Consider the following 26,232-nt stretch of genomic DNA (forward strand, 5'->3'; position numbering starts at 1 on the left):
GGTCAGCTGGATGATTATTTAGTGTTGGTAGACAGCTCCACCCATCGCAGTCTGCAGTGGTGGAACAAAAAGAACCTGTTAAAAGGGCGGCCTTTCCTTGGACCGTTTTCCTCAGACCTTGTTGACAACAGATGCATCACAGATGGGGTGGGGTGCTCTCCTTCAGGATCTCAGAGTGCAAGATCTCTGGGATACCAAATACTGCAGTCTTCTACCTAGAACTTCCAGCTGTTCATCTAGCGCAAAACATCCCTCACACTAATACTATTTGCTCTGCCATAGACTGAACAGCCCTGGTTCACCACCCTCCTAGAACTATCAATAGTTCCTCACGAGACCTTCTTACTCAGCACAATGGACAAATCAGGTACCGAAATCCCAAGGAACTAAATCTTGCAATATGACTCCTGAAGTCCTAGAACTTTGAGTACCTTAACTTGCCTAAAAAATGCATGGGCATTCTTAAAGAAGCACACAAACCTACCACTAGAGCAAAGATGGTAATTTTGCCAAAGTTTCTTTATCTGTTTATAAACCTACCCCTTGTTCTTACCGTCAGTTTTTAAAAAAGGCTTAGGTCTGCTCTGGTGAGATTAGTCTGGGCAGGCAGTCAGCCTAGAATTTCGTGGGAGAGATTGACACTTCCGTTTGAGTTGGGTGGTTTGGCGGCCCCAGATTTAGAGCTTTATTATTACTGTGCGCAGGCACATTTCGCACATTTTTAGCTGTATACTGTGCGGTATCTGCCACATTTGGCGCCTGAAGCGGACTCTATGTGGCCTGGTAGGCTGCCGCACGTGTTGGGGAGTCCGGTTGGGCCACAGCTGCGTGAGATCAATACTGTGGCTTGCACGGCGAGGGCCTGGTCTGTGCTGCTGAGGCGTGTTAAAGTGCGTGAGCCGTTTGCGCCAGCGATGCCAGTTAGACGCGCGGCTGTCAGGAGGTGTCCGTGTGCATGAGTTTTTACGTGAGTCTGGCCTGTCCAACTTGGGCTCCTGGTTTTCTGACGGTCTGGTCATCTCGCTTGAGATGGCGCTAAGTGATGGCCGTGATATTGCGATGAACTGTGCTTAGAATTGCTGCTGTGCTCCTCTCGTGTTACCCCTCCGGTGTGTCATGCACTGGAGCTCCTGTATCAGATGCGATCTCCGAGCAGACTTATTACCAAGCTTTATGCTTCTATGCAAAGCACGGCGCCTGAGACTGCGGCGGGGGTGAGAGTGTACTGGGAGGCGGACATTGGTGAAGCCATCTCGGACGAGGTGTGGCACAGATGCTGCGCGCATATGAGAGAGTTGTCCCCAAATTATCATTTACGTCTTATTCAAGTTTTTACATCGGATGCATCATATGCCCTGCAGCTTGCGGCTCATGGGGCTGCGTGCTGACATGTGCTGTGAGAGATACGGGGCCCCTGATGTGGATTTTCTGCACCTTGCATGGAATTGTGCCAGAGTGAGTGAATACTGGACGGAAGTGTGGCATATTATTGAGGAGATGACTGGTGCGGAGCTGCCGCGCACTCCTAAGCTTGCTCTCTTGGGATATGTGGAGGGGGTCCCCGCTGCTCACAGAAGACTGGTAAGGCTGCTGTTGCTGCTGGCCAAGCGCAGGGTTGCGATGTGCTGGGGACGTGGTGCAGTACCTAGGAGTCGTGAGTGGCTGCGGGATGCTTCGTACTGCCAGGAGCAGCTGATGGTCTACTGGGAGCTTATGCCTGAGGGCTCTCGCATGAAAGATATATGGGGCCCACTGCGAGCCTTTTTGGCACATCAAGTTTTAGGCAGAGACTAGACGCGTCACATTTCTCATAGTTTGCTTTGGAAGGTATCCTTCCCTTTGTGCTGTCTCACAAGGTCTGCAGGAATATTGACGTAATGGCGGCGGCGGAACTGGCCTGCTTCTTTTTTCTCTCTTTGTTCTCTATTTCTCACTCTACTCTTCAACTCCTTCCCCCCCCCTTTTTAGTTTCCTGGACTAACCTACTGGTTGTTGTTAAGTTCTGTTGTTTTTCAGTTTGCTCATTGGGAGTGTACAGAATTTGATAGTACTGTATCACCCTTAGTGAAGCCTGAATCCTGATTGTAAGGCACTGAGAGAATGATGCCTGTTACCGTTGATAACTATGCTTTACTCATTTCATGTGTTGCTAACACTGGCCTCTCACGTGTGAGACATTGATTATAATGTTGTTGTTGTATATGATAACATAAATAAACTTTTAAAAAAACAAAAAAACCTACCACTAGAGCATTCGGCGCAGCAAAATGGAAACGTTTTGTTTGTTATTGCCATTCAAAACAAGTGGACCCTTTCAACGTCACAGTGCAGGGCATTCTTTCCTACCTTCTTCATTCACCTTCACCTTCGCCACGCATTATTGTGTAGATGTCTTAGCACTCCAACAGGCTAATGTAGGCCAGACAGTGCTATGTACACTTTTCCAGACAACTACAACACCCAGTAAGCATGTGTTTGTGGCATGTAGTGCTGTAGATTCACGTGCTCCCCCCTACACCTTGTGACTTGAAAGACTTTTACTCAAAAGCCCAACTTGCAAATTTTCAGACTCAACACTAAGTTGCAGAAGTATGCAGAGCATGTGAATCTTTACCACTACATGCCACAACCAAATGCTTACTTGGGTAAGTAACATTTTCTTTTTTTTGTTCCTTTGAGGACTTGGATTGTTTTCTATATTAATAGCTTACAAATAATTCATAAAAAAGCTTTCTGTCGGTTTCATAATGAGTTCACTTTGCATGGATAGAAATTCCTTTGGTGTATTTAATATTATATATTATACACACATAGTAACAACTGTTTGAGAAAATTAACTTATTGTTCCTCCGATTGTTACCATAAATATAATAGTACTTACTTATGAATTAATGCTTGCTATCAGTTTCTTTGTAATCTTGTCCTGAATCTCTCAAAGAACACAAACTGTGTCTTGCTTTATTTCCTGGTTTAAAAATGGCTGTCACGTATGTATTAATGTGATGTGCATGGCATGGTGTGTATCAGGATGACGTGTACTTCAGGTAGAGTGCGGGGTTTGCATGGACTTTTGTTCCACGGCTTGTGAAAACACCATTGACCGGTAAGGACGAGCATTCATGTCTTACACCACTGATTCTTAATATTGTGACTGCTGTGGACCCCCGTTGAATCATTGGAATCCAGGGACTCCCCACTCAGTCATTATCGAAGCTGGGGACCTTGACCTAAGCATGTTAGATGAGATGATTTGAACTGCAGAACAATGCACACAAAGTAGACAAACAAGCATTCATGAAACAAACACACAAGTGATTAAATATTTTATTTAATGCACACATATAAAAAACAAATCAACTGTTTAATTTTAATAGAAAGTTGTGGCTTTTGTAATTGAATTTAGGCCCCTCATTGCCCATAGTAGAATGTGTTTGATGCACTCGCACTGCTCCCATTAACCAATCTCAGGATACTCACTAAGGGCCTGATTTAGATTTTGGCCGGGCGAGTTACTTCTTCGCAAACGTGACAGATATCCTGTCTGCCGAATTACCATCCTGTAACCCCCTCCGGCAAACTCTAAATCAGGCCCTTAAGTTTTAGCCTCCAGTTTCAAATTCCTTCACGTTTTCAGAATGCTTTACAATAATTTGAACCTTACATCTTGCCTCCTTACTTTTATGCACTTCTTTTTAATTCTTTATTTAATAATCCATTTATGTTTAATTTTCTAAGCAGTCGCGATTCCCCTGAGTATGCTTCGTGGACTCCAACGGGTCCCTGGGCCACAGTTGAAGAACCACTACTTTAAACAGTTCTTGCCAATGAGCAAAATCGCCAGTGCACTTCCTTTACAAAATATGTCCCTAAACCTACATAAATAATTTAAATCCACCAACTGCAATTTTTTTTCCCCATCCAAAATTGATTACCTTACTCAATAGTTTGCTTCTTTTCTTGTCAACATACTCTTTCTCATTTTCTTGTACTGGGAACACAGTTCCTTTTACAATCGTAATCACTTTTGAAGAATTAGACATGTACTCCAAACGTAGTTTAGACATGTTTATTCGGAGCAACCTGCAATATGCATCCGCCTCTGCTCTTCACCTCCCAACGACTCCCGTCCTTTGCCGTGTTCTAGAACCCATCACATAAACCATGTGGTATTCTGTATAGAGGAGGTCTCAATAAATGGATTAAACCAACACTACAACTGCCCTCTTTGCCTGGGAAAAGTGATGTTGTTCCAGTTTATATTTCAGTTTTTTACTTACTCTTGCATTCCTCTAGAGTATTTGCTTTTTCAGGATGTTTTTTCTGCAGTGTCCTTAGTGCATGTATAGTGCACACTGTGAAAAGAGTTGCCTCCGTATCTCACAGCACGGCCAGCTTTAGCACTGGTGGCGCCCAGTGCCACCGTCTTTGTTGGTGCCTCTCCCACCTCCAAAAATCTTCTTTTCCACAAATTCCCTCACTGCCATGCTCCACCAGTGCCCCTCATCTCTCCATAATCCACCCTCTCTTTGGGTCCAAGGTAGCCCACCGTTGGGGGTTCAGAGCAACCCCAAAGTTACCACACCAGCAGCTCAGGGCCGGTCAGGTGCAGAGGTCAAAGAGGTGCCCAAAACGCATAGGCTTCAATGGAGAAGGGGGTGCCCCGGTTCCAGTCTGCTAGCAGGTAAGTACCCGCGTCTTCGGAGGGCAGACCAGGGGGGTTTTGTAGGGCACCGGGGGGGACACAAGTCAGCACAGAAAGTACACCCTCAGCAGCACGGGGGCGGCCGGGTGCAGTGTGCAAACACGCGTCGGGTTTCCAATAGAAATCTATGGGAGACCAAGGGGTCTCTTCAGCGATGCAGGCAAGGGGGGGGGCTCCTCGGGGTAGCCACCACCTGGGCAAGGGGGAGGGCCTCCTGGGGGTCACTCCTGCACTGGAGTTCCGATCTTTCAGGTCCTGGGGGCTGCGGGTGCAGAGTCTTTACCAGGCGTCGGGATCTGGGAAGCAGGCAGTCGCGGTCAGGAGGAGCCTCGGGATTCCCTCTGCAGGTGTCGCTGTGGGGGTTCAGGGGGGGCAACTCTGGCTACTCACGGTCTCGCAGTCGCCGGGGAGTTTTCCCTGAAGTGTTGTTTCTCCACAAGTTGAGCCGGGGGCGTCGGGTGCAGAGTAGCAAGTCTCACGCTTCCGGCGGGAAACGCGGTTGTTTTAAAGTTGCTCCTTTGAAACAAAGTTGCAGTCTTGGGTGAACAGGGCCGCTGTCCTCAGGAGTTTCTTGGTCCTTCTAGAGCAGGGCAGTCCTCTGAGGATTCAGAGGTCGCTGGTCCCTGGGGAAAGCGTAGCTGGAGCAGTGTCTTTAGAAGTGGGGAGACAGGCCGGTAGAGCTGGGGCCAAAGAGGTTGTTGTCTCCGTCTTCTCTGCAGGGTTTTTCAGCTTTGCAGTCCTCTTCTTCTTAGGTTGCAGGAATCTGAGTTCCTAGGTTCAGGGGAGCCCCTAAACGCAGAATTTAGGGGTGCGTTTAGGTTGGGGAGGGCAGTAGCCAATGGCTACTAGCCCTGAGGGTGGCTACACCCTCTTTGTGCCTCCTCCCAAGGGGAGGGGGTCACATTCCTATCCCTATTGGGGGAATCCTCCATCTGCAAGATGGAGGATTTCTAAAAGTCAGAGTCACCTCAGCTCAGGTTGCCTTAGGGGCTGTCCTGACTGGCCAGTGACTCATTCTTGTTTTTCTCATTATCTCCTCTGGCCTTGCCGCCAAAAGTGGGGCCGTGGCCGGAGGGGGCGGGCAACTCCACTAGCTGGAGTGCCCTGTGGTGCTGTAACAAAGGGGGTGAGCCTTTGAGGCTCACCGCCAGGTGTTACAGTTCCTGCAGGGGGAGGTGTGAAGCACCTCCAACCAGTACAGGCTTTGTTACTAGCCACAGAGTGACAAAGGCACTCTCCCCATGTGGCCAGCAACATGTCTCTAGTGTGGCAGGCTGCTAAAACCAGCCAGCCTACACGGGTAGTTGGTTAAGGTTTCAGGGGGCACCTCTAAGGTGCCCTCTGGGGTGTATGTTACAATAAAATGTACACTGGCATCAGTGTGCATTTATTGTGCTGAGAAGTTTGATACCAAACTTCCCAGTTTTCAGTGCAGCCATTATGGTGCTGTGGAGTTCGTGTTTGACAGACTCCCAGACCATATACTCTTATGGCTACCCTGCACTTACAATGTCTAAGGTTTTGCTTAGACACTGTAGGGGCATAGTGCTCATGCACTGGTGCCCTCACCTATGGTATAGTGCACCCTGCCTTTGGGCTGTAAGGCCTGCTAGAGGGGTGACTTTTCTCTACTGCATAGGCAGTGTGAGGTTGGCATGGCACCCTGAGGGGAGTGCCATGTCGACTTACTCGTTTTGTCCTCACCAGCACACACAAGCTGGCAAGCAGTGTGTCTGTGCTGAGTGAGGGGTCCCGAGGGTGGCATAAGATATGCTGCATCCCTTAGAGACCTTCCCTGGCATCAGGGCCCTTGGTACCAGGGGTACCAGTTACAAGGGACTTACCTGGATGCCAGGGTGTGCCAATTGTGAAAACAAAAGTACAGGTTAGGGAAAGAACACTGGTGCTTGGGCCTGGTTAGCAGGCCTCAGCACACTTTCAAATCAAAACTTAGCATCAGCAAAGGCAAAAAGTCAGGGGGTAACCATGCCAAGGAGGCATTTCCTTACACCACCCCCTCCCCCCCCCCCCAAACGAAAGAGGATGAGACTAACCTTTCCCAAGAGAGTCTTTATTTTCTAAGTGGAAGAACCTGGAAAGGCCATCTGCATTGGCATGGGCAGTCCCAGGTCTGTGTTCCACTATAAAGTACATTCCCTGTAGGGAGATGGACCACCTCAACAGTTTTGGATTTTCACCTTTCATTTGCATTAGCCACCTGAGAGGTCTGTGGTCAGTTTGAACTACAAAGTGAGTACCAAAGAGGTATGGTCTCAGCTTCTTCAGGGACCAAACCACAGCAAAGGCCTCCCTCTCAATGGCACTCCAACGCTGCTCCCTGGGGAGTAACCTCCTGCTAATGAAAGCAACAGGCTTGTCAAGGCCATCATCATTTGTTTGGGCCAAAACTGCCCCTATCCCATGTTCAGAGGCATCTGTCTGCACAATGAACTGCTTGGAGTAATCTGGAGCTTTTAGAACTGGTGCTGTGCACATTGCTTGTTTCAGGGTGTCAAAGGCCTGTTGGCATTCTACAGTCCAGTTTACTTTCTTGGTCATTTTCTTGGAGGTAAGTTCTGTCACTATGCATCCATATCCCTTCACAAACCTCCTGTAGTACCCAGTCAAGCCAAGGAATGCCCTGACTTGAGTCTGGGTTTTTGGAGCTGCCCAGTCCAGAATAGTCTGGATCTTAGGCTGGAGTGGCTGAACTTGGCCTCCACCTACAAGGTGTCCCAAGTAAACCACAGTTCCCTGCCCTATCTGGCATTTGGATGCCTTGATAGAGAGGCCTGCTGATTGCAGAGCCTTCAAAACCTTCTTCAGGTGGACCAGGTGATCCTGCCAGCTGGAGCTAAAGACAGCAATATCGTCAAGATAAGCTGCACTAAAGGACTCCAAGCTAGCAAGGACTTGATTCGCCAACCTTTGGAAGGTGGCAGGGGCATTCTTTAAACCAAAGGGCATAACAGTAAACTGATAATGCCCATCAGGTGTGGAGAATGCTGTCTTTTCTTTTGTTCCTGGTGCCATTTTGATTTGCCAGTACCCTGCTGTTAAGTCAAAGGTACTTAAGAATTTGGCAGCACCTAATTTATCAATCAGTTCATCAGCCCTTGGAATGGGATGGGCATCTGTCTTGGTGACAGAATTAAGTCCTCTGTAGTCCACACAAAACCTCATCTCTCTTTTTCCATCTTTGGTGTGAGGTTTGGGGACTAAGACCACTGGGCTAGCCCAGGGGCTGTCAGAGTGCTCAATTACTCCCAATTCCAGCATCTTGTGGACTTCCACCTTGATGCTTTCCTTAACTTGGTCAGACTGTCTGAAAATTTTGTTTTTGACAGGCATGCTGTCTCCTGTGTCCACATCATGGGTACACAGGTGTGTCTGACCAGGGGTTAGGGAGAAGAGCTCAGCAAACTGTTGCAGGACCTTCCTGCAGTCAGATTGCTGTTGGCCAGAGAGGGTGTCTGAATAGATCACTCCATCTACTGAACCATCTTTAGGGTTTGATGAGAGGAGATCAGGGAGAGGTTCACTCTCAACTTCCTGGTCCTCATCTGTTACCATCAACAGATTCACATCAGCCCTGTCATGGAAGAGCTTAAGGCGGTTCACATGGATCACCCTCTTGGGGCTCCTGCTAGTGCCTAGGTCCACCAGGTAGGTGACCTGACTCTTCTTTTCTAGCACTGGGTAAGGGCCACTCCATTTGTCCTGAAGTGCCCTGGGAGCCACAGGCTCCAGAACACCCAGACTTTCTGCCCTGGTTGAAATTCAACCATTGCAGCCTTTTGGTCATACCAAAACTTCTGGAGCTGTTGGCTGGCCTCAAGGTTTTTACTTGCCTTTTCCATGTACTCTGCCATCCTTGAACGTAGGCCAAGTACATAGTCCACTATGTCTTGTTTAGGCTCATGAAGAGGTCTCTCCCAGCCTTCTTTCACAAGAGCTAGTGGTCCCCTTACAGGGTGGCCAAACAGAAGTTCAAAGGGTGAGAACCCTACTCCCTTCTGAGGCACCTCTCTGTAAGCGAAAAGCAGACATGGCAAGAGGACATCCCATCTCCTTTTGAGTTTTTCAGGGAGCCCCATGATCATGCCTTTTAATGTCTTGTTGAATCTCTCAACAAGGCCATTAGTTTGTGGATGGTATGGTGTAGTGAATTTATAAGTCACTCCACACTCATTCCACATGTGTTTCAGGTATGCTGACATGAAGTTGGTACCTCTGTCAGACACCACCTCCTTAGGAAAACCCACTCTGGTAAAAATACCAATGAGGGCCTTGGCTACTGCAGGGGCAGTAGTCGACCTAAGGGGAATAGCTTCAGGGTATCTAGTAGCATGATCCACTACTACTAGTATGTACATGTTCCCTGAGGCTGTGGGAGGTTCAAGTGGACCCACTATGTCCACACCCACTCTTTCAAAGGGGACCCCCACCACTGGAAGTGGAATGAGGGGGGCCTTTGGGTGTCCACCTGTCTTACCACTAGCTTGACAGGTGGTACAAGAGACACAAAACTCCTTGACCTTCTGGGACATGTTGGGCCAATAGAAGTGGTTGACTAGTCTCTCCCACGTTTTGGTTTGTCCCAAATGCCCAGCAAGAGAAATATCATGGGCTAAGGTCAGTATGAACTCCCTAAACTCCTGAGGCACTACCACTCGCCTAGTGGCACCAGGTTTGGGATCTCTTGCCTCAGTGTAAAGGAGTCCATCTTCCCAATAGACCCTATGTGTTCCAGTTTTCTTGCCATTGGACTCTTCAGCAGCTTGCTGCCTAAGGCCTTCAAGATAGGGACAGGTTTCCTGCCCCTTACACAACTGCTCCCTTGAGGTTCCCCCTGGGCCTAAGAGCTCAACCTGATAAGGTTCTAACTCCATAGGCTCAGTTCCCTCAGAGGGCAGAACTTCTTCCTGGGAAGAGAGGTTCTCTTTTTGTTGTTGTGTTGCAGCTGGTTTCCCAGTTGTCTTTCCTTTTCTCTTGGTAGGCTGGGCCCTTTTTCCAGGCTCCAACTCTACTTTTTCACCCTGAGCCTTGCACTGTGCCCTTGTCTTGACACACACCAGTTCAGGGATACCCAGCATGGCTGCATGGGTTTTCAATTCTACCTCAGCCCATGCTGAGGACTCCAGGTCATTTCCAAGCAAACAGTCTACTGGGATATTTGAGGAGACCACCACCTGTTTCAGGCCATTGACCCCTCCCCACTCTAAAGTTACCATAGCCATGGGATGCACTTTAGTCTGATTGTCAGCGTTGGTGACTGGATAAGTTTGTCCAGCCAGGTATTGACAAGGGGAAACCAGTTTCTCTGTCACCATGGTGACACTGGCACCTGTATCCCTCAGGCCTTCTACACTTGTCCCATTAATTAAGAGCTGCTGCCTGTATTTTTGCATGTTCGGAGGCCAGGCAGCCAGTGTGGCTAAATCCACCCCACCCTCAGAGACTAATGTAGCTTCAGTGTGACACCTGATTTGCTCTGGGCACACTGTTAATCCCACTTGGAGACTAGCCATTCCAGTGTTAGCTGGAGTGGAGTTAGAAGTGGTACTTTTCTTGGGACAGGCCTTGTCTCCAGTTTGGTGTCCAGGCTGATTACAGCTACGACACCAGGCCTTTTTGGGATCAAAGTTTTTACCCTTGTACCCAAAATTGTTTTGTGAAGAGGCTCTGGGCCCACCCTCCTGTGAAGGTTTTTGGGGGCCTGTAGAAGACTCTTTACTATTTTTGTTTTTGGATGTCTCAACACTCTTCCCCTGGGGAGGCTTTGTGACCCCTTTCTTTTGGTCACCCCCTGTGGAAGTCTTGGTCACCCTAGTCATGACCCAATGGTCCGCCTTCTTTCCCAATTCTTGGGGAGAAATTGGTCCTAGGTCTACCAGATGCTGATGCAGTTTATCATTTGAACAATTACTCAATAGGTGTTCTTTCACAAATAAATTGTACAGCCCATCATAATTATTAACACCACTGCCTTGAATCCAACCATCCAGTGTTTTCACTGAGTAGTCCACAAAATCAACCCAGGTCTGGCTCGAGGTTTTTTGAGCCCCCCTGAATCTAATTCTATACTCCTCAGTGGAGAATCCAAAGCCCTCAATCAGGGTACCCTTCATGAGGTCATAAGATTCTGCATCTTTTCCAGAGAGTGTGAGGAGTCTATCCCTACACTTTCCAGTGAACATTTCCCAAAGGAGAGCACCCCAGTGAGATCTGTTTTCTTTTCTGGTTACACAAACCCTCTCAAAAGCTGTGAACCATTTGGTGATGTCATCACCATCTTCATATTTAGTTACAATCCCGTTAGGGATTTTCAACATGTCAGGAGAATCTCTGACCCTATTTATGTTGCTGCCACCATGGATGGGACCAAAACCCATTTCTTGTCTTTCCCTTTCTATGGCTAGGAGCTGTCTCTCTAAAGCCAATCTTTTGGCCATCCTGGCTAACAGGAGGTCATCTTCACTGAGGCTTTCCTCAGTGATAACAGAGGTGCTGGACCCTCCTGTGAGGGAAGCAGCATCTCTGACTATTATGGTTGGAGTCAGGGATTGAGGGTCCCTGATCTCCCTAATTAGGACTGGAAGGGGGGAATTCTCCTCCAAGTCACTAACATCATCCTCTGGGGTGTCATCCTCAGAGGGGTTGGCTTTTTCAAACTCTGCCAAAAGCTCCTGGAGCTGTTGTTTGGAGGGTCTTAAGCCAACTGGGATTTTCTTTATTTTGCAGAGAGACCTTAGCTCCCTCATCTTAAGATGGAGGTAAGGTGTGAGGTCGAGTTCCATCACATTCTCTTCTGCACCAGACATTCTGTTTCTAAAAATTGGAATACTTTTTAAGAATCTAAAACTATTTCTAGAACTTAATTCTAACTTTCACAAAACTTTTAAACTCGAAAAGAAATGCTAACAGGGACTAACACAAGGCCCTAGCAGGACTTTTCAAAATTTAGAAAAATAGCACAAATTGCAAAAATCAGTTTCTAATGACAATTTTTGGAATTTAGTCGTGTGATCAGGTATTGGCTGAGTAGTTCAGCAAATGCAAAGTCTTGTACCCCACGGCTGATCCACCAATGTAGGAAGTTGGCTCTGTATGCACTATTTCAAAGTAAGGAATAGTATGCACAGAGTCCAAGGGTTCCCCTTAGAGGTAAGATAGTGGCAAAAAGAGATAATACTAATGCTCTATTTTGTGGTAGTGTGGTCGAGCAGTAGGCTTATCAAAGGAGTAGTGTTAAGCATTTGTTGTACGCACACAGGCAATAAATGAGGAACACACACTCAAAGACAATTCCAGGCCAATAGGTTTTTGTATAGAAAAATATCTTTTCTCAGTTTATTTTAAGAACCACAGGTTCAAGATTTACATGTAATACTTTAAATGAAAGGTATTGCAGGTAGGTACTTTAGGAACTTTGAATAATCAGAATAGCATACACAGTTTTCAAGTAATTCACATATAGCTATTTTAAAACTAGACAGTGCAATTTTCAACAGTTCCTGGGGGGAGTAAGAGTTAGTTAGTTTTTGCAGGTAAGTAAACCACCTACGGGGTTCAAGTTTGGGTCCAGGGTAGCCCACCGTTGGGGGTTCAGAGCAACCCCAAAGTTACCACACCAGCAGCTCAGGGCCGGTCAGGTGCAGAGGTCAAAGAGGTGCCCAAAACGCATAGGCTTCAATGGAGAAGGGGGTGCCCCGGTTCCAGTCTGCCAGCAGGTAAGTACCCGCGTCTTCGGAGGGCAGACCAGGGGGGTTTTGTAGGGCACCGGGGGGGACACAAGTCAGCACAGAAAGTACACCCTCAGCAGCACGGGGGCGGCTGGGTGCAGTGTGCAAACACGCGTCGGGTTTCCAATAGAAATCAATGGGAGACCAAGGGGTCTCTTCAGCGATGCAGGCAGGCAAGGGGGGGCTCCCCGGGGTAGCCACCACCTGGACAAGGGAGAGGGCCTCCTGGGGGTCACTCCTGCACTGGAGTTCCGATCTTTCAGGTCCTGGGGGCTGCAGGTGCAGAGTCTTTACCAGGCGTCGGGATCTGGGAAGCAGGCAGTCGCGGTCAGGGGGAGCCTCGGGATTCCCTCTGCAGGCGTCGCTGTGGGGGCTCAGGGGGGGCAACTCTGGCTACTCACGGTCTCGCAGTCGCCAGGGAGTCCTCCCTGAAGTGTTGTTTCTCCACAAGTCGAGCCGGGGGCGTCGGGTGCAGAGTAGCAAGTCTCACGCTTCCGGCGGGAAACGCGGTTGTTTTAAAGTTGCTCCTTTGAAACAAAGTTGCAGTCTTGGGTGAACAGGGCCACTGTCCTCGGGAGTTTCTTTGTCCTTCTAGAGCAGGGCAGTCCTCTGAGGATTCAGAGGTCGCTGGTCCCTGGGGAAAGCGTCGTTGGAGCAGTGTCTTTAGAAGTGGGGAGACAGGCCGGCAGAGCTGGGGCCAAAGCAGTTGGTGTCTCCATCTTCTCTGCAGGGTTTTTCAGCTTTGCAGTCCTCTTCTTCTTAGGTTGCAGGAATCTGAGTTCCTAGGTTCAGGGGAGCCCCTAAATACAGAATCTAGGGGTGCGTTTAGGTCGGGGAGGGCAGTAGCCAATGGCTACTAGCCCTGAGTGTGGCTACACCCTCTTTGTGCCTCCTCCCAAGGGGAGGGGGTCACATTCCTATCCCTATTGGGGGAATCCTCCATCTGCAAGATGGAGGATTTCTAAAAGTCAGTCACCTCAGCTCAGGTTGCCTTAGGAGCTGTCCTGACTGGCCAGTGACTCCTCCTTGTTTTTCTCATTATCTCCTCCGGCCTTGCCGCCAAAAGTGGGGCCGTAGCCGGAGGGGGCGGGCAACTCCACTAGCTGGAGTGCCCTGTGGTGCTGTAACAAAGGGGGTGAGCCTTTGAGGCTCACCGCCAGGTGTTACAGTCCCTGCAGGGGGAGGTGTGAAGCACCTCCACCCAGTACAGGCTTTGTTACTAGCCACAGAGTGACAAAGGCACTCTCCCAATGTGGCCAGCAACATGTCTCTAGTGTGGCAGGCTGCTAAAACCAGCCAGCCTACACGGGTAGTTGGTTAAGGTTTCAGGGGGCACCTCTAAGGTGCCCTCTGGGGTGTATGTTACAATAAAATGTACACTGGCATCAGTGTGCATTTATTGTGCTGAGAAGTTTGATACCAAACTTCCCAGTTTTCAGTGCAGCCATTATGGTGCTGTGGAGTTCGTGTTTGACAGACTCCCAGACCATATACTCTTATGGCTACGCTGCACTTACAATGTCTAAGGTTTTGCTTAGACACTGTAGGGGCACAGTGCTCATGCACTGGTGCCCTCACCTATGGTATAGTGCACCCTGCCTTAGGGCTGTAAGGTCTGCTAGAGGGGTGACTTATCTATACTGCATAGGCAGTGTGAGGTTGGCATGGCACCCTGAAGGGAGTGCCATGTCGACTTACTCGTTTTGTCCTCACCAGCACACACAAGCTGGCAAGCAGTGTGTCTGTGCTGAGTGAGGGGTCCCCAGGGTGGCATAAGATATGCTGCATCCCTTAAAGACCTTCCCTGGCATCAGGGCCCTTGGTACCAGGGGTACCAGTTACAAGGGACTTACCTGGATGCCAGGGTGTGACAATTGTGAAAACAAAAGTACAGGTTAGGGAAAGAACACTGGTGCTGGGGCCTGGTTAGCAGACATCAGCACACTTTCAAATCAAAACTCAGCATCAGCAAAGGCAAAAAGTCAGGGGGTAACCATGCCAAGGAGGCATTTCCTTACAGTTGTCCATTGGCTTCAGTCACATATTCATGGCTATTTAATACAACTATATTTCCACCTTTATCAGCTGGTGGCTATGTCTGTATAGCTTTCCTTTCTTCCTTATATAGGTTTTCACTTTGTTTTTGCTGGTTTTAGGACTCTGTGCACTTTACCACTGCTAACCAGTGCTAAAGTGCTTGTGCACTCTCCCCTAAAACATGGTAACTTTGCCTTATACCCAAATGACATATTTAATTTACTTATTTGTCCCTAGTAAAGTGCACTACAGGTTACCATGGCCCGTAAATTAAATGTTACACGGGTGGATACCGCACTGATTATGTCCCCCACTTAAGTAGCCACTTAACCATGTCCCAGGTCTTGCATTGCAGGCCCTGCAATCCAGAGCCTGTCTATGTAGCTTACACTGTCACTTCCACCTGGCAAGATAAACCTCTTGCCAGGTGTGACCATCCCATTGTGTACATATAAGTCACTCCTAAGGTAGACCCTATATGACCAACAGGGCAGGGTGAGATATTTAAAAAAGGCAGGGCATTTGCTTTCAAGTTTTACATGCCCTGGTAGTGTAAACTCCCAAATTCATTTTTCACTACTGCACGGCCTGTCTCTTCCAATAGGATAGCATTGAGCTTAGATTATTATATATTTTATAAGTGTAATTCACAATCTGAAGGAGATAAGACTGTCAAGTTTGGTGTCTCTGGACTCACAATTTAAAATAAAATATATAGTGAAGTTGGATTTTAAATGCAGTTCTGAAAATGCCACTTTTTAGAAATTTGGCATTTTCTTACCGTAACCATTTGGTGCCTACCTCCTGTCGCCAATACACGTCTGGGGTGGGGTGACAGCTGGGCTTGTGCTTTCCTTCTAGACAGCCACACACAAAGGGAGCTTAGATGTGACTGATAGGCTATCCACAACCTGATGGGCTGTCCTGGACAGGATGAGAGGGAGGCGCTGAATGGGCAGTGTCCTGCTTCATACAAACATACAAAGGGCTGCATACTTCCCTGTAGTGAGTCTGGAGCCAGGGCAGGAAGGGAGGACGTCTGTGCACTTCAAAGACCTTTCTTTGAGGTCTACCCTGCTTCAAAATTTAGAAGGAAATGGGCAACCCAGTAACCCTGTGTGAGCTTGGTTTGAACTGAAGTGAGGGTAATATGCTAACAAGGGAATCATTTAAATCAGATTAACCTAATCAGTGTAGTTGTATGTCTCTGAGAAGGTGGCATCATGAACCAATCAAGGAAAAATCTAATTACCAAGTTTAATTTCTAATTGGCCGAATTTTGAGAGGTATGTGCCATGTGAAATCCAGTGCAGGAGGCCCAAGGTCATTCTGAAGTTGGGGTCTTTCACCTCTGGTGTTTTGAAGCCTTTGTAACCTACTCCTTCATCTGGGAACCAAGTGACCCTTTTAACACTGGTCTCAAATGGAAACGAGGTAGAGCAGTCCATGATTGGTTGCGATGTTGTGGCCCAGAAATCCAGCAACAAACAGCATTAACACTCAGTAATAAATCTGTACCCAGCTAGTGTTTTTTTTTTTCTGTAAAATGAATAATGCACACACAGCTTAATACTATGTTCAGAATGAAGCGTTTACAAGATTTCATGCTGGAATATTAAAATGGAACCCTCTTATAGGAGCCTTGCAGATCTAGCTTTCCAATGTTTTGTGGTACAGCTCTCTGACAAATATTTTTTATAGACGTGGGTTATAATGATTTTATCATTTTTTCTTGGTGCTTGTTTATCTTAGAACTCCATAATGACAGGTGCCTGTACTAATGCTTTTCTTTCTTTTCTACTTCTCTCATCTACTCAGACAGCAGAGAATTACTTCTATGTGCCCGATCTTGGGCAGGTCCCAGAAATTGATGTCCCTTCCTACCTCCCGGACCTGCCTGGCATTGCAGATGATCTCATGTACAGTGCTGACCTGGGCCCTGGTTTTGCTCCCTCTGCGCCTATTGCTGCTATTCCCGAGCTGCCTACCTTCAACACTGAATCTGTGGAGAGTTTCAGATCAGGTACTACTTGCGAGTGGGAAGCTCAGCTAAGAGATAACTGTGTACCAGTTTAAGGATTATGAGCAGTGCTTGGTACTTTCGTCATTCTCACTTTTGCTAGGGAAACCATGCTTTGCAGGCTGAAGAAGTAGTGATTTGTCTAACTGCCTGGTTCTATTTTAAGGTACGAAATATAACACTTTATGGGTGAATGTTAGTGATGGCAGTACCTCAATAAAAGGCTTCTTTTTGGATGTTAAAAATGAATATTTATTTCCTGTAGCAGAGTTGCACCAACCCAGTACTAAGTTATGTAAATTCCCAATAACACAGAAATTACACACTAGTGTTGAATGTTCATTTTAGGCAGTAAGGGCCAGATGTACCAAAGGATTTTGCCCATTCTGTGTCTGTGGGAAAAAGCTTTCGTACATATGGCCCTAGGTTCTCATGTAGATTGAGTGTTTTTTAAAGGAATGCTGTAGCTGGTCGTCTCTTTAATATATCCTTTAAAATTGAGGTCCTGTATTTTTCTGCCATGATAATTTCTTATAATCCAGCACCTCTTTTACATAATTCTTTACTAAATGATCAGTGAGGGTGCAAATGTAACCTAAATATATTTTGATTGCATAAGAGCGAAAAGACCATGTTTGCATTGGAGAAGCTTGATTATAAGACTGCATTCAAAATGAAAGTTCTAGTCAGTTGAAAATGAACACTGCATGTACTCAGTATGCTAATATTTTTAATCAAGGACTCTGTAAATGATATTTTTTTTCGCAGTTTATTGAATCACTTTATAGGTCTTTGTACAATTGTTCTGAAGGGGCTTTTGGGCCTGGCCCTTTTTGCAGGGTCACCCCCAAACTTTTTGCCTCCTTCCTCCTAATGTTTTATGACCTGTTTTTGTTGGATTTAGGACTCTGGGCACTTTACCACTGCTAACTAGGGCTAAAGTGCATATGCTCTCTGTCTAAATTGTATTGGTGATTGGTTTATCCATGATTGGCATATCTGATTTACTGGTAAGTCCCTAGAAAAGTGCATCAGAGGTGCCCAGTGCCTGTAACAATTTAAAAATACATCTTTTGGTGAAGTTGGTTATTAGATTGTCTGTTTGAAAATGCCACTTTTAGAAAGTGGACATTTTCTTGCTTAACCATTCTGTGCCTGTGCTGGGCTTCCAGAATAAACGTCTGGGTCAGATTGACAGTTGGGCTGTTTGTGAATTCACTCTAGACAGTGACACAAAGGGACCTGAGTTGTGTCCTGCATATCCTGATGAGTCTTCCTGGGCTGCAGTGGGAGGGAGGAGCTGACACCTGCTTTTGAAAGGGCTGTACCTGTCCTCTCAGTATACAGTCTCCAACCCCCTGGTGTGTGTCTGGGGCAGGGAAAGAAAGAGGCAGGGTCTTCTGCACTACAGAGACTTTCCTTTGAAGACCGCCTACTTCAAAGGCAGAAATGAGTATAAGTATTGGACTGCTGACCCCACAACTTTAGATTAGTTTCTGGATCAAGAGGAAACTCTGCCAAGGAGAAGAGCTTGACTCTTGAGGAGGCCCTGCCACTCTGCCTGTTGCTTTACTGTGCTGGCCTGCTGCTGCTTCTGCCTGAAGAGTGAAAGGACTGGACTTTGCTTTCTGAAATCCTGCTTGTGAAGTTTCTCCAAGGGTTGGGACTGAGCTTGCCCCCTGTCCTGAAGTCTCTGGGACAACAAAGACTTCATCTGCCAGCGCCTGGGCCCTTCTGCTGAGAGTCCTGACTTGCTAAATGGTGCCAAATCCATTCCCTGGGCCCTTAGAAGTGGAAGCTGGTAACCTGTGAGGGAAATTCCACGCACCACTGTGTGCACATCAGAAAATTCGATGCAGTGCCAGTCCAGCGGCTGGTAAAATCGACGATGCGCCTGTTTCAATGTGGACCCTTCGCACAGCGCATTGGAATTTTCTACACATCGACCCTGGGCATCAAAATCTTCCACATCACCGCACAGACCTGAGGCTGCTTGTCCCGAAAGCGACGCACAACTCACTTGCGGGTAAAGAATCGATGCATTGCTTGTTTTTCCAACACACGCTTGCCAGTGCGGCTTTATTTTTGACGCATACCATGTAATTTGTGCTAAAACAACACATCCATTAATTTCTATGGATTTAGACTCTTTTTACATTAAAAATTCATATCTTTTCTTGTGTATGTTGGATTTTTGTCACTTTGGTCTTGTTTGATTTGTATAAATATTGGCTATTTTCCTAAACTGGTGTGGTGTTCTTTCGTGTTTTTACTGTGTTACTGTGTGGGTCTGTACAAATCCTTTACACATTGCCTCTGAGATAACCCTGACTGCTTTGCCGAGCTACCAAAGGGGTGGTGAGCAGGAGTTATCTGAGCTATGTATTTCCCTTACCCTGACTAGAGTGAGGGTCCCTACTTGGACAGGGTGTAAACTGATTGCCAACTAGAGACCCCATTTCTAACAGTGCTAATAAATTATAAAAGTAGAACTGACTGAAGCTAATGTATGAAATAATTTATTGGTAGTTAAGGTGCCTTAATGTAGCCTGAAATGTTGTAGGAGGAAGAAGGCAGTAACAATCCAGAACAGCATCTATGAATATTAAGGACACGGCAATGTAGGTCCCACTGAATTGCTTACCATCACCCATAGGCCCCAGTACCTGTTGGACTCGGCTCTTTCTGCAGGGTGATCCCCAAACATTTTGCTTTCACCCTCCTGTTTCCTGAACCCGTCTGTGTTGGCTTTTAGGATTCTGCACACTTTACCACTGCTGACCAGTGCTAAAGTGCTTATGCTCTCTCCTTAAAACATGGTGGAAATGCCCAACTGGCATATTTACTTGTAAGTCCCTAGTAAAGTGGCACTACCTGTGCCCAGGGCCTGCAAATTAAAGACTACTACTGGGCCTGGAGCACTGATTGTGCCACCCATTTAAGTAGGCCTTTAAACATGTCTCAAGCCTGCCATTGCAGCCTGTGTTTGCAGTTTTATATGCCATTTCAACCTGGCAAAATAAACCTCTTTCAGGCCCAAACCTTCCTTTTTAATACATGTAAGTTACTCCTACGGTAGGCCCTGGACAACTCATAGGGCAGGGTGCAATGTATTAAAAAAGTTGGCAGGGGTGTGAAATTCCTATAGCCCAACTCCCAGGACATATTGTTTTGGGTTAAGGAAAACAAGTTGTCATGTTTCATTTGTCCTTGGGACAAGTAGGCACAACCCCCTGCAGTGCAAACCCTTTGGATGCCAGGATACAGTACCACATTATCATCAAGGAAGAGCATTGTCTGCAGTTAAGGTATTATTTGTGTCCATATGTTAATGCTGTTCATACCTTCATACCTGTATTTATGGTTCATTAATGCAAAGCCTTTATTATTCGGGTTAGTGCTCTAAGGAAATGTTGTAAGCTTGGACTGCACTGCTGACAATGGTCCCAGTATAAAAATGCGTACACATGTTTGCAAAGTTTAACAATATTCGACTAAGTATAATGCTTCCAGATTTCTCTCTGATTAGATGCACATATTTGCAGAAGAGTGAAAGCAAGATTGATGAGTCTTTGTTTTCCAATTAAATGTTCAAAAAAATATGCAACGTGAAAAAAACGTTTTGCTATACAACTGAAACATTTTAGGCAGCATTTCTTTGAAGGATCATCTACTAAAATGTGTTGATGCATGTTAGTAATCCCCAAAAATATTCTTAATGGAAAATCAGAGCAACCAGTTTAGACAAAATTATGTGAACCATGAAAATAAACAATCTCTGGTAAAGCCTGACATTGGTAGTCAGCCTTTTGATTTTTGTCAAGGCAGGTCTTGTTTTGACATTGTTTTTGTAAAACTTTGTTGTTGTGGGAGCTGCTAGGCCCTCACCACTATAACAAGCATTGGCAAAAAGCAATAATGTTTGTTTGGTCTAAAAAAACACACATTGCCACAGTAGTCTCTGGCACTGAACAAAACTACTTTGTGTGCAGATATACTCCTTGTGAAAGAGCAGAACGCTCTCACTCCCAGTGAAGCCAGTCTATGAATAGATAGATATATATAGAGAGAAATTACCTCGACCTATTTAGGGCCCCAATTCTTACATAAAGACACAAAGTAAACCCATGGTATATGCCCTTGCATTAGTGCACATTTATAGCCTTTATAAATTCACAATAATTTACAGAAGTAGGCCAGGAATTCGTACTCCTAGAAAATATGTGTGAATTGGATTTTAGCACAAGCAAATATACATGTGTAGATTTCGCTCATGAGAAAATCTGTTGAGCGTTCACTCTTCCTCCAGCCACTTTTTTTTAAAATAATTTTTATTTCTGCGCTTGTGAGGAGGACGTTTCCAACCTTTCTCAGTATGGGAAAATATTAGGAAAGAGTTGGTGAAAATCCCTAAAACATAGGTTTGCACAGACTACAAAGCATTTTCCAACCCAGGAATTATCGCATAATGCTAGCTCCAGCCCCAGTATGTACATCTGTGGAAAGATGGCAGAATGCAGAAGTTACTACAAATCAAACCGTACTATAGAAGGAGCCCTGGCATACTCAGAGAAGCTATTAAGGCTCCTATATAATGAGATTGCTGCCATAGTGTATTGCTACACTATGTGGCACCAAAGGGACAAGTGCATTTTTTTTTACAGGACAAGTAGGTTTATACAGTAACCTGGCCCATGGACAAGTATATATTTTGTTAAATTCCACACAACCATGACTTGGACATGTTCTTTTTAGATTTACATGTCCTGGTAGTGGAAAACTCTTAAATGTGTTTTTCACTACTGGAAGACCCTCCTCTCCCATAGGATAAAGTTGGAATTACCTTATTACATTTAATAAGCTGTAACTTCCATGTGGGAAGACGTAACCGATTCACATTTGGTGTCTTTGGAATTGTAATGCAAAATCCTCTCTCATTGTGAAGTTGACTTTTAAATTACAATTTTGAAAATAACACTTTTGGGAAGTTGGCGTTTTCCTGCCTTCACCATTTAGTGCCTGTAGCCTGTCACTGGGTGATACGATTGGGAGTAGTTGGCGGTTGGGCTCTGTGTATTCCTTTTAGACAGGCACACATGATAGAGGGCTTAGATATCCCTGGATTGGCCATCACTGATAAGATGGGAGGACGTAGCTTAGAACATCCCTACTTACACTTGAATAGGCTGTGTCCTGCCCCCAGTCAAAGGGTGGCATACCTCCTGTAATTAGTCTGGAGCCAGGGCAGGGAAGGCAGGAAACATGTACACTTAAAATGGAAACCCCTCGAAGCTTCAACTTCAAAGGAGGCACCAGGTTTAAATATCTCAGACACCAACTCTTCACTACACGTCTGTACCTGTGGAGACACTGCCAGGAAGAAGGGCTGCTGAAAGAACTGGCATTGTGCTGGACTACTGCCTTAGTGGAATGCTGCCCTCCTGCCTGAGTCAGAGGGATTGAACCAGCATCTGAACTCAGGACTCCCAGTGTGACTCCAAAGGCTAGTCTGCTGGCCTCCTGTTCAGAGCCACAGGGACATCACAGATTCCATACCACCTGGACCATCACTCAGATCCAGCTGGAGTAAGCCCCTGACTTCGAAGTGGAGTTGAAGTTTTTGAGGTCTTCACGAATGGGCCAGTGGGTGCCAAAACCTTCTAGGTCGCACTGCCCACCAGAGCAAAATGATGTCAACCTGACTTTTCTCCCTATAGCAGCGACAGCTGGTGGGAAGTGCCACTGTGAAGCTCCAGCCTGACCAGTTGCGGCGACAACAGGATCTTTGTGCTATAGCAACAACCGTCCACAACACTCAGTCTGCTCTTTGCATTACAAAGACTACCAACACGATGCTTCCTTACTCCTCTGGTCCCCTCTACCACGAACTGGACACTTTGCACTGGACTGAGAAGGTAACAGCAGGACTAACCTGGTCACTGTATCCGACCGGTGCTCCATCGCGGTCAGCCTGAACTTGTGACTTTCTCCCGGTCTCGCGACAGTATAACTACAAGTTGTGCTCTGGCTTTTTGGCGCTATTTTCACTTAAATCTTTAAAATTGCTTATTTCTGGTTCTACTGATTTGCTTTTTGTCATTTCGGTCTTGATTTATTTCCTAAATTCTGCTCTCTTTTTCTTAGTTGATGTGTGATTTTTCTTTTGTTGTGTTTTCACTTTATTACTGTTTGAAGTGCTGCATAAATACTTTACACATTTCTTCTAAGTTAAGCCTTACTGCTCTGTGACAATCTATCAGGGAGTTGAACACAGATTAATTTGGGGTTTGCCTGTGCTTCACCGTGGCAGGATTGTGGTTGTGCTGAGTAGAGTTGCACCGCCCTCAACCAGTAACCCAATGTTTGATGGCATGTGTGACTGTAGATACACATGCTCTGCATACTCCTACCATCTAGTGTTGGGTCCGGAGTAGTGCAAGTTGTTTGTCTTCGAAGAAGTGTCCTGAGTCACGGAATCAAGTGATTCCTCCTCTCAGTGATATTGCCTATGGGCGTCAACACCATTGTTTCTCTCCGCCATCAGGATCGGATGTGTGTGTCTTCGCTCCATCTTTCGGCTTGCTGTGGTTCAAAACCTTTCCTCTATCTTACCCTCCTTCAACGGTATTGTTTCCTCTCACGCTTTTCCACCTTAGCACTCTCTTCAAAACGCCGGTCTGGGCTCCGACTGCATGCCCTTTAGTGCGCCGTCGCCCAATTCGAACCTGCCTTACCACGTGGCAGAGCCTGATATGCGAACCTGATAAAATGCACTCGGTGCCATGCTAAACTTCCCCACACTGACCAACATCTGGTGTGTAACCTCTGCCTCTCCTGAGATCATCAAGAGGCTACCTGTGACGCCTGCAGGTTATTCCGATCGAAGATTATGCTCCAGGACCAAAGAGCACATTGATTGGAAATGGCGCACAAGACTCTGGAGGACACCCTGGACATCTATGGGGAGGAACACACACAGGAGGAACCTGTGAAGGAAGAGGATACCCTTTCCATCCAGGACTATTTCAACTCCAACATGCAGTTGGACACCGAGAGCAACAAGATCACCTTGAGGCAACCTATGAGTACCGTGGCCCATCCTGCCCACCCCAAGACTCTTAAGACATCCCTTCTCAAGGTTGCCAGTTGGCCGCTGCCACTAGGCCATAGTCGGAACTGAAAAACTACTTTGGCTGTCCTGCTTTCCGGCTGGGCATCGAAAATATCAGCCAAGACTAAGCCATCATCTTCGGCTTCAACTTCCTTCGCATTAGACCGCAAGATCCTCTCCGTATTGATCGGAGCTTCGACTCCAAGCCGAGCACCTACAGCCTCCACTGCCGACAAAACTGCATCAACCAAAACCTTTGGTGCCAAAACACACGGAGCTGAAATCTTCAGACCACAGAGACTCTAGCCAGTCCTCTGCTACCTCTTCTCCTGTAGAGCCTTTATTGGAGACCATGGACACTCGTCAGCGCTGCCTCAAAATTTAGGAGGGTACAGGATGCATTAATGCTTCATCTCCTGTACTTTTGAAGAGGAAGCTTTCCTTTCAGGAAGCTTTGAACACTCCTCCACCTCAAAAGAAATAGACCAAGGACAAGACCACCAGCCCACCTTGCAGACCTTCTCCACCTCCTTCACCTCCCTCCCCTTCTCATTCTCTCACCTCACCTACACTGGGAGATTACACTCCTCAGGGTTCCCCTTTTTGCTGGGGAAGATTTGGGTGGGCCACAACATGACTAAGATCCCTGGGATACTTATGATCCTGACCCCATCCCCTCTTAACGATCCAGACCTCTAGCCTGCATGCCCCTCACCATCAGACACAATTGTTGCCACCACAGGACGGACACGTGCTAACAGTCAGGCCACTGGGACTCTCTTCCTCCTGAGAAGGAGAGAAAGAAAATTGATGCTGTGGGCTAAAGGGTTGTTGCACAAGCAGCCAATCATTGCCGTATCCCCAACTCTCAAGCATTGTTGGCCAGATACAATCAGGCTCACTGGGAGGAAATGGAGGAGCTGCTCCAGTTCCTACCAGGTGAGCACCAGAAAAGAGGGCAACAAATAGTTGCTGAGGGGCAGACAATTTCGAACAACTCAATTTGTTGTGCCCTTGACGCCGCAGACACAGCTGCATGCAGCATTAATACTAGTGTCCTCCGAAGGAGGCACGCTTGGCTGCACTTCTCTGGTTTCAAACAAGGTTGTATTAGTCTGCACGGACAACATAAGAGCCATGTACTATTTGCAGAAACAGGGGAGGACTTCATTCTCCTAACTGTCACAATTGTCTCAGACACTATGGAGGAGGACTCTCCTCCACCATATTCACCTGGTGGCAGAGTATCTCCCAGGGATGGACAATGTCTTTGCAGTCTTGCTCAGCAGGATACAACAACAAGTTCACGAGTGGGAACTCCACCCACAAGTCCTTCAACCATACTTTGCCAGCTGGGGAACTCCTTAGATAGATTGTTTCGCCACAACAGCCAACGCAAAATGCCCAAGCTTCACCTCCAGATATCCACACCCTCTATCCAAGGGCAGCACTCTATGGCTAAACTGGTCAGGGATATTTGTTTACGCTTTTACACCTCTCCCTCTCATTCCATTTCTGGTTCGGAGAATCATCTCTCACCATGATCCTTGTAGCTCCCACTTGGGTGCATCAGCCATGGTTCATAACACTCCTAGACATCTCAGTAGTCCCCCTCTATAAGCTCCCCAACAGGCCTGACCTTCTCACTTAAAACCAAGGACAAATCAGAAATCCAGACCCCAAGTCACTTAACCTTGTGATATGGCTCCTAAGGTCATAGAGTTTGGTTACCTAGGATTGTCCGTGGAATGTATGCACATTCTTAGGGAAGCTCATAAGCCACAACTAGGACATGTTATGCTGCAAAATGGAAACATTTTGTTTGCTACTGTCAACTCAAACATATTGACCCCATGAAAGTTACTGTTCAAGAGATTGTTTAATTGCTGCATTTACAGGAAGCAAATCTAGCGTGTACTTGCATTTGCCTACATCTCACAGGTATAGCTGCATATCTACAGAACAGACAACTAATTTGTTGTTCCAAAGCCCAGTCATTAGGGCTCTCATGGGGGCCTTAAAATAGTCATTCCACCCAGGGTACTCCCTGCACCATCCTTGAACCTCATTATGCTTACCAGACTCAAAGGCTTTCCTTTTGAGCCACTTCATTCATGTCCTCTTCAGTACCTTTCTTGGAAGATACCTTTCTTAGCTGTCATCACATCACTCAGGCGTGTCAGTGATCTCCAGGCACTAACCTTGGAAGAACCTTTCTTCCACATTCATAGAGACAAGGCAGTCCTTCGCACAAACCCTAAGTTCCTTCCTAAAGTGGTTTCATATATATCAATCCATTGAGCTATTGGTCTTGTTTCTGCAACCAGACTCTGTTGCAGAAAGAGCTCTCCACAACTTAAATGTTAAAAGAGCACATAGATAGGACCAAAGAGTTTAGGAAAGCTAAGCAGCTCTTTGTAGCCTTTGCACCACCTCACAAAGACAGTCCAGTATCCAAATCTAGCATAGCCAGATGGATAGTTAAATATATTCAGACTTGCTATGCTAAAGCTAAAACACCATTACCTGTCACCCAGAGGGCACATTCCACTAGGAAGAAAGGTGCTACCATGATCTTCCTTGGAAACATTCCTATAGCTTACATCTGCAAGACATC

General features: G+C 46.6%; 1 protein-coding gene across 3 annotated transcripts in view; it reads left to right on the plus strand.

Annotated features, from left to right (window-relative positions):
* The window catches only part of WASHC1 (WASH complex subunit 1), a 451,748-nt gene that overhangs the window by 325,116 nt on the left and 100,400 nt on the right, over positions 1-26,232 (plus strand). For all 3 annotated transcript variants that reach the window (XM_069228148.1, XM_069228149.1, XM_069228151.1), the window contains one exon: positions 16,303-16,507. In XM_069228148.1, the coding sequence (XP_069084249.1) occupies positions 16,303-16,507 (205 nt within the window). The remainder of the gene's footprint in view (positions 1-16,302; positions 16,508-26,232) is intronic.

The sequence above is a fragment of the Pleurodeles waltl genome, chromosome 4_1 (assembly GCF_031143425.1).
Source record: "Pleurodeles waltl isolate 20211129_DDA chromosome 4_1, aPleWal1.hap1.20221129, whole genome shotgun sequence".
Lineage (NCBI taxonomy): Eukaryota > Metazoa > Chordata > Amphibia > Caudata > Salamandridae > Pleurodeles > Pleurodeles waltl.